Below are 14142 nucleotides of genomic sequence, written 5' to 3' on the forward strand. Positions count from 1 at the left end.
AGCATTAAGAACATTCGTATATACACAGTTTGGAAAGTCCTAAAACTGATAGTCCAGGCATTAACATATTGCATAATGAACAAGACTTCGCGCACTCTCGTTTGACGAGGGAGAAGTGCTTTTAAATGTCAGACACTTCGATCCTAACTGAGATTGGTCCAATTAGAATCCTCCTGTAGAATTGACATGGGTAGTCGTAAAGGTTAAAACGTTTCTACGAACGCGAAAGCAAGAATACAGAAATGTTTTCAAAGAAAGAAAGAAAGCGAGAAGGGGGAGAGAAAGAGAGAGTACTGGCGCAGCCGAATAATAATTATTTTCATGCTAAGCCGGGCCGAAGACTAAGAGTACTTTGTGCAAACGCGTGCGTACTCGCGTGAAATGGATGGATCAATATTAACTCGCTTTGAAGGTATAAAAGTTTGAAAGCATTTTCTGGATTAAGGCTTACAGTTTTAAGAGCACATAAGCCTGAAATTATACCGGTTGTTCTCCGATTGCGAGTGTTTGCCGTGCCGTGAAATATGAGTGCTGTATGAAATAAAATATGAAAGTGGTAGTAAAATATATACAGATAAATACGATAATTATGCTGAAGAATAATAAAACACAGAAAGAGAGCGTAAAGAGTAAAATATACTTACCTAGCATTTGAATTGATCTCATTCCTTGATGAGAGAAGCTCTGCGCATAATATAAAGAAACGAAATTAAATAATGGTGTAAAATATACCGTCAGTGGTGCGTACTAATAATGTGATATGCCTTGTTTACGGTTCGTATTATAATTTATTACAATTTGTACAGATTACAAATCGGTACCTATGATGCGTTTTTTTTTTTCCTGTTAGACATCATAAAAGGAGCGAATATTGAGCAGAACGCCACTCGTTACTGCGCTAACGTTATTATATCAGTTATCATGTAATTACCCCTGTATAATCTATATTTGACACTTGGTGAACACTCCGATCACTAATAAATATCGCGTTTACAGCACTCGATGTGTGTTCCGTCGGACAATTTAAATCAAAACGTAAAAAAAGTTAAATCCCTCTCCCCCCCCTCGTTCTCTTCTCCATTTCTTCGTTAATGGAATATTCGAGTCTAATCATCATCGCTACGAAGCTGATCTTCTTTGATTTGTAACAATTTCTTCGTTCATCTCGTTGCGTTAAGTAACATTGTTCCTGCCTATGTCTCGGACACTGTTCTATCCTGTTTTCTTCATTTTTTTTTTTATTAGTGATCAACAATTTACATCAAAAGACAACATGTTTAAAAGTAACTGTATATATGAATTACGCGTAGCCCCGCATCGATCCGCCAGCGATTCACCAATTCCTCTCTGTTTCATAGGCTCCTCGAGAATAAAAATCATCGTTATTCGACTATCTATTCTATACATAGTAACATATATAACTGGAAGCCCTAGACTACTAGGTTTTACATGGACGACGTAATCGGATCAGACAGTGGCAGCGATATCTTCATTGAGGATACCCGCGAGCTACCTGCTAATTGTCGGCTCGCACCTCGGTAGTACATTCATGATTGGGGGTACCGTCATCGTCAGTGATGTCATCATCAGGAACAGGATGGCCGCCATGATAGCCATTATTATCGCCGCGCCGCGATTACCATTCCAGGGCCAATTCTGTCCAGCGCATCCGTTCGCTCCTGCTCAACAGAAAGTAGTCTCAATGTTAACGAACCGCGATAACTATCGTGAAAAGGTAATGAAATTTTATGAAATGTGTCGACATAGATTGCGGCGAAGTACTCGAGACCGCTACATTCTCGAGTAATAGATACGACGTTCCGAAAGGATATGCGACAAGTTTAATTATACCAGGGTGATGGCACTGCATCGGTAAAAGTCGTCGTAGACTGATAAAGTCTTCGCTAGAACGCGGAAAATGTAAATTTGAGAACGAGCCTAAGAAAGTTTTCCTGAACTTAAGCATCTTTTGAGAAGTTTCCTTCGCAATTACGACCCGATGTACCGCCGACGGCTAAGTAATTTGATTCGAAGTGAAACGGGCAGACAGTAATTTGAGTTGTTGATTTCGTCTGTGAGCATTAGAAATACGACTAAATGTGAGTTAGACTGAAGACTCAACAGCCATTTTTTAAATTACTCAAGTCAATGACGATTAATCCAATTCTATTCCCCTTTTTTAAATATATTTTCACATATCACTCATTTGCCACGATAACGTAACTAAAAAGTTGCTATTTTTTGTGGTTACATGCAGAAAAAGAATGGGACTTATCTTAAGGAAAAAAAATATATACTTTTATTCTTTTATAATTAAAACAAAAAGTTATTACAAAATTGGATTTTTTAATTAATATATCACAAAATTTTAATAATTTAAAGCATTAAAATTCATTTTTTTTATGGAAAATTTTGATTTTTGATTGTAGCAAATGACATGCGTAATACTACAAGTTATTTTAACATAAACATTAATTACGATTGTAAATAGAAGTGATTAATTATTATAGATATTTTTTAATATTATTTATAATTGAAATAAAATATATATTGTAAAATATTAATTCCGTGCTATAATTACTAATTGTACTATCATTAATAAATTGTACGAGATTAATAATAAATACTTATTTCGCGCTTCATAAAGTCAAGCAAGATCTCATGTAGGACAAGTACATTTTCGTCATGTTACGTTCGCTATTATCCAAGATGAGATTTTTCATAAAAATTACGATTCAGAATCTCTTGTAGTATCTCGTAATTTCACGACTGGCTGGATATCATATTATACGCTTCGTTCGTCGTTGTAAGCGTTCTTAAAATGTTAACGTATTTGAACGAAGAGTTGAAGTAAGACGAAATTGAATGTAGGAGTCGAAATTGGTTCCTGGATCCTAGCTTACGATTGCAAAATTTAGACCGTGATTCCGCTCCAAACCGAAGGACGTATTTAATTTCGCTAACCAGTCCTTGGAATAGCATTCGTTAATATCGAAAATCGATTTATTCTTCTGACTTTTCCAGTGGTGTTGGCTGGATATTTAACCAATGCTGCAATACCGAAACACAAGTGTTTTTTCTTCTTTAAGATTTAGTGAGTATCCTCGGGGAAAAGGTTGCCGTTATTAACCGCAACGGACGCGGATGGCTCTTTTAGAAAGTCTCGCGTTGGCGGATGTCGACGGCATGAAATAAAACTTCGGTAAAACGAGGCAAGGTAAAAGGAGGAACGCGGCGAAGAATCGCATTAAAGGCGACGTCGCGGCTCCGCGATTAAATTTTCAAGGAAGAAGAAGAGTGGTAGGCACCACTGTAGAAAGGAGCCAAGCAAACCAGGAGGGGAAAAAGCAAATTACCGGAAGGGCCGTACCGGTCGCCATCGGATAACGTTGGCAGGAAGATGCAAAGAACCTTAGCAAAAAGTACACGATAGTAATTTCTCTGGAACGAGGAAATAATTTGAACGGTTGCGCCTGTGAAGCCTGAAATGAGCGCGAACTCTATAGTCGTTCTAATTTTGCCCTTCTTTTCACGAATCATAATTCAGCTATACTGCTACTATTATGCACATTTCTAACGAGATTAACAAGTTTCTGATGTTGCGTTTTAATCGGCTTTACGCATCAGTTAAAGTCGACTTTGCTAATCAATTTACAGATAACCGAAGCGGTGAAAGAATTACTTGAATTATAATGGAAATGAGAAGGGTTTTTTACAGGATTTAAGTCAGCGATTGAATTTCAAGAATAATCTCACAATTTAAAGTTTTCACGCTTGACTTGTTGCGAATTCAATTAAATTGAAATAGATATACATATGATATAAACAATGTATATAATGCTTGATATTTTTTACTGTATATCCTAAAGAACGGATTTACTACAATATATATACCAGAATATGTACAAAATAAACAAATATAAATTTTTTTTTTTTAATTGAAACTACAAAATTTATTATATACTTTACTTTCTGATTTACTTTTTTTTTTTTACAGTTATTGAATATAATATACCTTATAATTTTCTGCGATATATATTTTTGTCTGAATCCTCTAATTGTATTTATTTTAATACCTGATATTAAATTAAATTTGTTTTTTATTAATGATCGTATGAAGATATATTGTGATTACTTTTCTGAAATGCTCTCGTCATCGTAGGAAAGTAACAGTCATTAATTGTTACGAGACATTCGTCTTCATCTTTCCGCAGACATGATAAATCTACCGACACTTAGCTGCGTATTTTTACACTCATGGCTCGTTGGATTAATAAACCCGTTGGGGGGGACAGTATAGCTTTTATTTATAAAAACGAAAAAAATGGTATTTGTGAGATTAATACATATATCTATCATACTTGAACAACGGAAAGTCGATTTAGCTGTATACATCATTATATGTATTTAGAAGTGAGAAAATACTTGTAACAATAAGATGGATTTGAGCTTTCATAAAAGCACATAAAACTGTAGAAAGATAAATTGATATATATAGTTCTACACCAATATTTCTATTGCATCATTAGCTGGTTCAATATTTTTTTTTTTGTAAAAAAAACTATTGTATTTTATTTAAATTCCAATTGTTTTAATATAAAACTCTGGTATTATTGTTTTCGTGTATTATTTTCTTTCGTGAATAATATGTTTGATTAGATCAAATGTATTATTGTTTCCCGAGCTTATATCCCTTTTACAACCTTCGACGACGAATCATGTCGGCAACAACCTGGAGGTTTGCCAGAGAGCTGGTGTAACAACATGCTATTTATTATATTTCGTTATTACGTTGGACAAAAGAACGACTTATAAGATCCCACTTGATCTCAACCTTTTTCGTACTACTGCAAGCGACATCACAATCTGCACTATAGGTTCTTGATCTAATTAGACATCATTTTGTTTTGCTATTATCCCTTTTAAAATGAAATACACATTGATGCTCTAAAAAATTTTGAACGTTATATTTTTCCGTCCTAAATTTAACGACGACGGATTTATAACATTTTATTAATATAATCTCAAGACTAAATTAAATAAGAACTTTTAAGCCATTTTAACGAATTGTAGAATATATTATTACATAGTTGTAAGAGAAAGTAGATGATAAAATAACTTTTATGGACCTATTCTAAAATTTTCATGCATATGTAATTTTTATTTACATGTAATTTTTATTTACATGTAATTTTTACTTATATATGTAAATATTCTCGCATATATTGTACGAGTTGTAATAAATTCAGTGTTAATTCATCACTACAACTACGATTTTTCTGAATGAAATGTTGTAGTTGTGAGTACAGTGTGAAAAACTTTCTCGTGAAAAGAATCTGATTCCAGTGTACGTTCGTAAATGCTTGGGCTTTACGGCTGGTAGTTTACGACTCTTTGTCGTACGTGCATCGCGACTCGTATTCCTCATGCTTTCGCTACACGCCAGATCTTTTGCTTCGAGCGGCGATCGTTATTAATAAATCAGAAAATATCGAATAGAAAATTGGAAATAATTCGGATATTTCTTTGACAGCAAGGTTTCCAAATTTTTAAGTAATCTTTATGATGTATAAATTAAGCATTTATAATTTATAAAATAAAATAATATTATTACACAATTTAGACAAAAGAAAGAAATAGATCTACGCTTTTTAAAAAGAGAGAAAGAGAGAGAGAGAGAGAATATAAAGATTTAGCTGTTCCTATATGAAACACACTTGATTTTTCTTATTTAACTTTCCTTCCTCCTCACGAGGATAATCTCTAAGATGTGCCACAACTTTGTTGATATTAAAGCAGGTTAACGTTATTTCAGTACGAAACAGAGAAGTTTCCACTAGCTCCATCGATTCCACCGTGTCCATGGTAAAAGCATCAATTTTTAAGAAAGTATATACTCAGTAGAAGCTTAAGTTTTCTTCGCATTACCGCTGCGGAGTGAACGGATATTATCTTTCTACTTTCTCAGATACAGGACGATGTCATTGCAACGTCCACGTCTGCGAATAAAGTTTTTATGGGTAGAAGGAACATGAGGATTATTCGCGAAGTATGTGAAATATTGAATGTTATCAAATATATAGATGAAGGAAGTCAACGATCGGGTATGCGTGACCACAAAACGGGGAACTTGCCTCCTAAAATAATTAGGAAAATTATAGAGCACAGTTAAACACAGTCGCAAGTTAGGAACTAAACTTTTAATTATGAGAATAACGACGTCTCACATCACACTCGGGAAATTATCTCATTTGCAGTGCCGAATATGGGATATAATTTCTGCCTCTCCATCTGACGTTATGTATGTATGTGCATCTACACACATGTATTTCGCAAATATAATATAGGAGAATTATATATATACGCCGAATAGCCATTTGTTTTGCCGACGTGCACGTCCGATAAACCCCCTCATCGGCTTAACTTAGGAATAATGCTTGCTCGTTTGAAAAATTACTTTGTTAACGACACGTTCGCTCTCTTCTCGTCAATCGACCTCCGAAGCACTTCATTCGATAGGCTACCTTCGTTACGGTTCACTTAGCTCGTGGTAAATTGCACCTGTGTGTGCTTAACCCGTCACCCAATTAAACCGCAAACCATTGCCCCATTTAATCATTATTGCGTTATAATAGCGAATTAGATGCAAAATTGCAATACTTATACAATTTGATAAACTGCAAATCGATAAATTTAGTTGATTTGAGAATTTACAAACATATGATAGAAATCTTTGAAACACATGTACTGGAAAAGATATTTGTTGCGGTTGTCAATACACTAGTTTACAAGGCTTTGCAAGATATGTAAGAGTATGTGAAGATGGTTTTCAAAATAATTTTTAACGCTGAGGACATCTGCCATTGAAATATTTCTATCAGGTTCAATTTTTGAGATAATAAAAGACACTTTTTCTAATATATAACTAGTTTTATTAAAATTAGAAAACAGATTAGAAGTGTTGAATGTTTATTTTTTTTTACAATTTTAGATCGATTTCATGTATTAAAGTCAACAATAGCATGTTTTCTTTCCAATATCCTTGATAATGTTTCTTCAATTCTTAATAAAAATATTCTCTTTACTCATTACTTGTTGCACCTAAATTATTTGAAAAGAAATGCAACATCTTAAAAATGATTCTCTCTCTCCCTCTCTCTTCTTCTTTTTCTCTATAGGTATCTTAAAAATTCAAACTCATGGAACTTTTCTGGTGGCAGATTCGAACTCAGCGCCTTGATATACATTAAAAAGAGTTGTTTTCTTTTCTTGTAGTACAAATTATTCAAAAATAGTAAACTAACGTAATTGTTTACAGATTAATCGTTATAAATTATCGTAATCGATACAATTAAAACAAGTTCAAGAAATATCGTCCGCTCTAAAATTATCGCCAACAACGAGGACGACATCGGGCACGGTTGATGACCTGCAGTCATCACTTCCACGTGACATGAGCCGAAAATAGTAGTTGTGCGTGAAATATTACTGACTATTGCTTTCAGCACACCATCGCATGAATTACATGTCCATCGCCACATGTCTGTTGTCACATCGCGATGCGGCGAAAATCACAAGCGAAATTCGTCGTCGCGGCCTAGCGTCTCTGGCCTATCGGTGACATTTAGCACGTGTAGCCGGTATTTGGCGGATAGCCAATTATTTGTCGGATCGCATCGAGTCACAAGCGTCGACTCGAAGCCTGAAATTTCTCCGTTGCCGCAACGCCGTTAGCACCGTCCACCTCGAATGTAGCCAAAGGGGAGGTCGGGGATGCGCCGCCGTCTCTCTGTCATAACGCATTCGACGCCACGTATAACAGATTACAATGTTATACGTCGCTGAATCGCCTAGGTAAACACGTTGAATGAAAGGGGTAAGGAAAAGGGGCTGTAGCCAGGACGTGACACGGGTGAAACAAACGGGGATGGCACCATTCTCCATCAACGTCACTCGTCGATAGTTCTCTTTATAACAGTTTCGACGGCTAAGCGTAATTGCTTTTTTACGCAAAACAAGTTATTTTCTTCGATATGAGAGTATTACTCTTATTAGATTAATACGACATACAGCTGCACTGGATACTTTTTCGTTATTAACTTGACTAGTTAATAACCAGTAATTATGCGACTGTACATGTATGTATATTAATTACCGTCAGATCGAACAAGTTTTTCCGCGGTAAAATACACTCGACATTATAATATTCTGCTTGCAGTTTTGCAGATATTGCATTTCGCGTAGTCTGTTAACATTTTATCGGCATGTAAAATATTATCTATTAATGTTTTAGCTTCTCATATATATATTTTCACTCTGTTAAAATCTATGCTTCAAAATTTAATATTTATCTTTTAGTACCTTAATACAGTATACCGTATATGTTATAAAGATATATGTATATATATCTATAGCGTAACGGGTACCTTCACAAAAGGGAGAATGATAAAAGATTTTTATGGAATGAAGAGGATAATGAAAGCAAATAAATGAAGTACTTCGTCATGAATATGTATGATCTAGTTAGTGCTTACAACGTATGATTGTCGCGAAGGATGATCGCAATCATCAGATAAAGCAGGATATATTGCATCACGCTTGCAACGAACTTACCAGTCGATTTTGGATCGTATCTACCGTTTCCTGCTTCGAAATTTGATTTCCATTTCTGATAACTCATTTCCACGTTCAATCAAATTGCCAATCCGCGAGGTACTTGAAACCGTTTCGTTCTGATTGTCAAAACATGCAGATTTCATCATGCATCCCCCACGCGGTTTATATCAAATCTTCTATATATATGTTTTCCTCTTTCCTGTTTTGACAGTGATCTATTACAATGATTTGTATTAAACTTTTGCACATTATATATCTCTCTTTTCATTAGGTATATAAGACATAACATTTAAATATTACAAAGAGTTTTGAAGAAGAGTACAATTAGGTTCTTATTGGAGACAAATCGATTTGAAATTGATCAAAGAATTCGTGGAAAAGAAAGTATAGGAAGATTGAGATAATCTGTATATCATACGCTTTCGAACTCGACTGCTCAACGCAATTTGTAGTCGATGGAATTAGACTGTCGCGAATTTGCACCTGAACCGATGGTAAAGCAAGACAAAGGACCGGAACTACGCCACAGACGCCATTATTTGCATGCAAATGAAACGTTTATGCGAGAAGAAAAAAATCTTGCTGATTGAAACGGCGAATCGATATAATGACTAATTCTGTATCGAAGAAAGTAAATTCGAAATACGTTTCTGGATCGAAATCGAAAAACTAATTGCGCTCTAACGTAAAAAAAAGACTGTAAAAGGATTAATTTGTATTACAAAGGGTTACTGCGAAATATATGCCATTAATATGATAATTTTTACATTTTCTGGTAAGCGCGATGTTATTTATACTCATATAAATAATCATGAATCGAGGTGCATATTAACACGCGATACATAATTGATAAGCGTTAATGAATTCATTGTTAATATGATTTCCGTCATTAATTTAGTATGCAGTATTTACAAATCAATGTAATATATGGCTATTACGTAATGTGCATACAGAAGTGCGTACAATATAAAATTTAATTCTTTTCATTATGTTTAAATAGCCAGTAAAAATGAACATTACATTACAGTAAGCATCACACACACACACACACACACACATATATTTCATACTTCACTGCGTATTATATATATTTGCACTTTAATCTAATTCTAAAATCATATAAATATATTTTCAGACAAAGAATTTTTCATGAAAACATGAAGTCATGCATTTATATGAAAAAAAGTTAATACGAATTGTATTGTTAATTAGTACGCGCGTATTTAATTTACAATTGAACGGTATTCTTTGCACGATTAAAATCATATGAGACCTCCTTTGACTTATTAAAATCATACCATTTTTAAAATTTTTCTTGGAATATGAAGCTTGTTTGCGTAAAGTAATATAAATAATAAATTAATTTATATTTTTTCTGTAACACAAATAAAATAGGTGTTTTTTTTAGTTGTTCCATTTAACAGTGATAAATCTTTTGTCAAAATTAATGTAGAATCTAAGAAAAATATATATTGTAGGTAAATTTATTTCATAATCATAAGGTATATGATGTTTCAAAACAACAATCGGCCTTATTATCTATTTACATGGCATCAGAAGCGTAGACTTGGTTTTGACAACTTGTTATTGTAACGTACTAGGTTGTTACATATACGCAAGGTTGTTCTGTTATCATTTGCACATCAATATTTGAGCAAGCAAGTGACGGGAGTTTCTCCGTGTCATGTATTGTTATGTTATCTTTCGAAGCGTGAGAACGATAGGTACTAGAAGATGTCAAATCATATTGTATGTAATGATTTTTTTATCACAATAAGCAGTTACTAGAGCGTGTGAATAACAACTCGTAAGCCTATGGAGATGATTGTTATTTATCGAAGTACTTCGCGCGATTTATATTTTTATTTTAGGAGAAAGAGAGAGAGAAGAGAAAAAAGTGAAAATTGTAATTTATTATTTTGTGATAATTGTTTTTGTAGCAACATCTGTATATTTATATACATTGTACCTATCTATGTACGTACTTTCCGCGAGTACATGTAACGGAAGAACTCAATACCGCAAAGGTCTGAAAGCCTGACGACGGGGAAGCAAGCGTGTCTAAAACTGACCCGAAACGTTGTATTGTTGCAAGTTGTTCAATGTGGCTTGCGCATTTCATGCGCTTGACATTGACCAATAGATAATGCATTGGTTTTCACTGACAAATTACCGCCGAGTGTATAAGCAATCTGCGGATTGTTCATCGCATCACGTTTTTTTTAGAGTTTCATGTCAATATTTATGATTATTATTTCTATAAATATCATAAAATGTATTCATTAATATAAGAAAATGTTGTATAATGATCGAGGATATATTCACGCGCATAAGTATTGGTTTGTAATTTTTTTATTGTGTTTCGTAAAGTAAATTATTATGAAAAGTAATAAACAATTAATAAGTAAAAAGTATAAAATATAAATGAAATAAAAAGAAAAAATCGGTAAAAATTCTCAAAGTTGTTTCATTTATAGATTTATAAATTGTTTGTATTTTGTTGAATAAAATTAAAAATATAAAATTATAGATATATTCGGTTCCATTAAAAATTTTTGATGTAATTTAATTTGAATTTTATACGTTTAAACACAATTACGTTTCAATAGTTTTAAAGTGTGTATTTCAATTTTTGTTTATATGTATATAACGTGATGTCGAAATAATCTTTCTTGATAAGTTGAATCTTTCGAGAATTTGTTTCAAATTTATCTCATTAATCCAACTAGTTCAATCGGTATAGATATTAATATATAACATTACTTTAAATTAAAGAACATTTCTAAACTCTGTTCTTCGTATTCTCTAATATTAGAGAAATGATAGAATATTTGAAGGCCCACTCTTCATATAAAATTAAAAATCCTTTATTGTACAAGTGTGACATAGATATTTACATACATAGTAATTTTAATATTTTGAAATAATTCATTATGCCGATGTAATGTGCATTTGTTTAAAGTTATCGTTCATATATAAATAAACAAGAAGTCTAAGAGAATCTGCGTACATAGAAACTCGAAATAATGAGCAAGAGGGTTTCGCCTTGTCTGTTTTCCTTCGCTTCCGTGCGAGTTAGCAAATTGAGCAACTATGGTGCTCATCGAAGCGTTTCGTATTAATGCACATTTCATCGAGATATAATGACAAGGCTACATTTTCATGCTTCTGTGCGATACTCTTATATTCTCGTGACGGTAATTTGAAATTTCAAATAATTTCCGTAGAGTGTATCATTAATAGATATCAGGACGTTTGCCTCTCTTCCTTATCTTCGTTATTATTATTACATTCTGCAGCGCGCAGTATTAGTATTGCTCTAATATCTCACGAAAGGAAAGGACGCAACTCTTACTCCTTCATCTCGCGGAACTTCTTCTCATGAACTTCTCTAATGCAGTATTTCGTGATTTGTAATGTGCACGATATTGAAATAAGAAGCTTCTTGGAAATGTCCAAGAAGTGAAAATTCAAGCTCGGTGAAATAGAACTTATGTCGCCAACTTATTAATCGAAGCGAGTCTCTTCATGGGTAGAAAGAAAGAGAGAGGGGGAGGGAGAGAGAGAGAGACTCATCCCGTGCGTCTTCTGTAATGCCTTTCCTCCGGCGTCCAACTTTCGCTTCACACTCTTCCGCCACTTCTTCGCGGCCCTTTCCTCACTTTGCAGACTTCAACATTCGCGCGCACGCCCGGGGGTGCTTACTTCTTACTATTCTGAGATACCTTCGAGAGCGCGGCTGCGAACTCGCTTCGCATCGATAATGCGAAACGTATATCCTGCCAATGGGGTGGAGGCGAGCCGATTTCTTGCAGGAAAAGGACGAGGGCGAGCTCTTGGAGCACGAGGACGAAAAAAAAAAAAAAGGGGAGGGCTGTCTTCTTACTGGAGACGTATCGAGCTGCGATTCCTTTCCAATTCTGAGGATAGGACGAATCTAAAGAGCGCCGGTAGACGGAGATGAATATTAACGACTATCTACCAGCATTTCGCTTTCGTGGAAATGATTGGACATGGATACAGCGGAATTTCTAATCTGCTCGTTGTTTATATCGCTTGGAATTTCCGTGAGATATTGAGTTCTTGAGGGTGCAACCCTTTCTGATTAAGGCAATCAAGTCTTTTTCTCTCAATCTCTATCGCAGAGTGAAAAGATTTCTGGAATATTAAACAAAATATCGAACGAGAATGAGTTATTTGTATAACGACAAAGATCTGGTTAACGTTTGCAAGAGATGCAGATCTCCTTGCTTTACTGTGCAGTCTTTTATTTGTTTGATTTATTTACTGAACTCTCCGTTGATTTTGTTTATAAAAGCTTTTTCTTCATTTGTATGCACCATGTCGAATGGATTCTGCTTGAGTGAATATGGATGCAATGGAATTTCTAATCTTCTGACCTCACCGTATTGTCATACCGCGTGCACGTTATTATCGGTATCGATCGTAGAGGGTAGACCGCTTGATTTTCGGGTTGAACAGACGGTCGATCTCAATGCGGATTATAGACTGCCATACCAATTCCATTACCTGGCTGCGCAGCCGGCCATGCAAATTTTCGTGAGCCGGCAGCGCAACCGGATATGCAAATTCATTGGAAAAAAGGAACTACGGATATGTGCGATTGCTCAACTCGATTCGAAATTCACTACGATTTATGAATTATAATCGCTCCGGATATATTCTTCTCTTTTATTCGCATACAAATCACTCTCTTCCCGTTTCTCTATTTCAAAATTATTCAATCATATCGATTCACTGTAATTTACTAATCAATTTATACATATTTGTAAAAAGTTCATTCGCATTTTGACATTTAGGTGTATTTTTAATAGCCTTATAATTTTTTAATTCAGTAATAAGATATTTCATTTAAATGTTCGATTTAAGAAAAAATGATTTGCGATAATTAAAGTTTTATAAAAAAAAGGACTTAAAAAGGATTCAATCCTATTTAAAAATTTAATATTTTACTTTTTAAATTTAAAATTATATAATAATTTTTCTCTTTCTATTTAAAATAATACAAATTTAAATATTCAAGATGTACCATACTTCGCTGCTAAGTATTTAATATTTAGATTCATTCTTTCAATCCACACATTTATCTGTAATAGTTGACATTTTCTTTAGTTTCTTTGATACTTCACAACTGTGTATTGTTTAATAAATAATTCAAGTACATACCGTCGCGTACAATTTCTGTTGTATTTGCTTGTATCTTCACGGTCGAATAGTGTCAACACAGCAACTATTTCGAACTCGAGGATACGAGTCCATCCATACGTACTACAATTGAACAAATACACAGAGATGCCAATAAATCTCTGATTTGTGATATATCTATTTTGGCTAAAAGTAAAGATTATGGTTAAAAATTGTGATAAGCCAAATTAATAAATATTTATTTATTGCATATTTCTGTTTCTTCTCAATACTTTAGAGGTTACTATTTTGGAATGTCTAATAAATAGCGGTATTTCTTTCTCTCTCTCTCTTTCTCTCTTAAAAAATACAATAAATTTT

The 14142-nt window shown here is 34.0% G+C and overlaps 1 protein-coding gene across 1 annotated transcript in view; it reads right to left on the minus strand.

Moving 5' to 3' along the window:
* Positions 1-777: 777 nt before the first annotated feature.
* Positions 778-14142, minus strand: part of LOC108777602 (uncharacterized) — a 100946-nt gene continuing 87581 nt past the window's right edge. The window contains exon 6 of the mRNA XM_018544532.1: positions 778-1679. Within this exon, the coding sequence (XP_018400034.1) occupies positions 1510-1679 (170 nt within the window). The 3' untranslated portion in view covers positions 778-1509. The remainder of the gene's footprint in view (positions 1680-14142) is intronic.

The sequence above is a fragment of the Cyphomyrmex costatus genome, unplaced genomic scaffold (assembly GCF_001594065.2).
Source record: "Cyphomyrmex costatus isolate MS0001 unplaced genomic scaffold, Ccosl1.0 scaffold449, whole genome shotgun sequence".
Taxonomy (NCBI): Eukaryota; Metazoa; Arthropoda; class Insecta; order Hymenoptera; family Formicidae; genus Cyphomyrmex; species Cyphomyrmex costatus.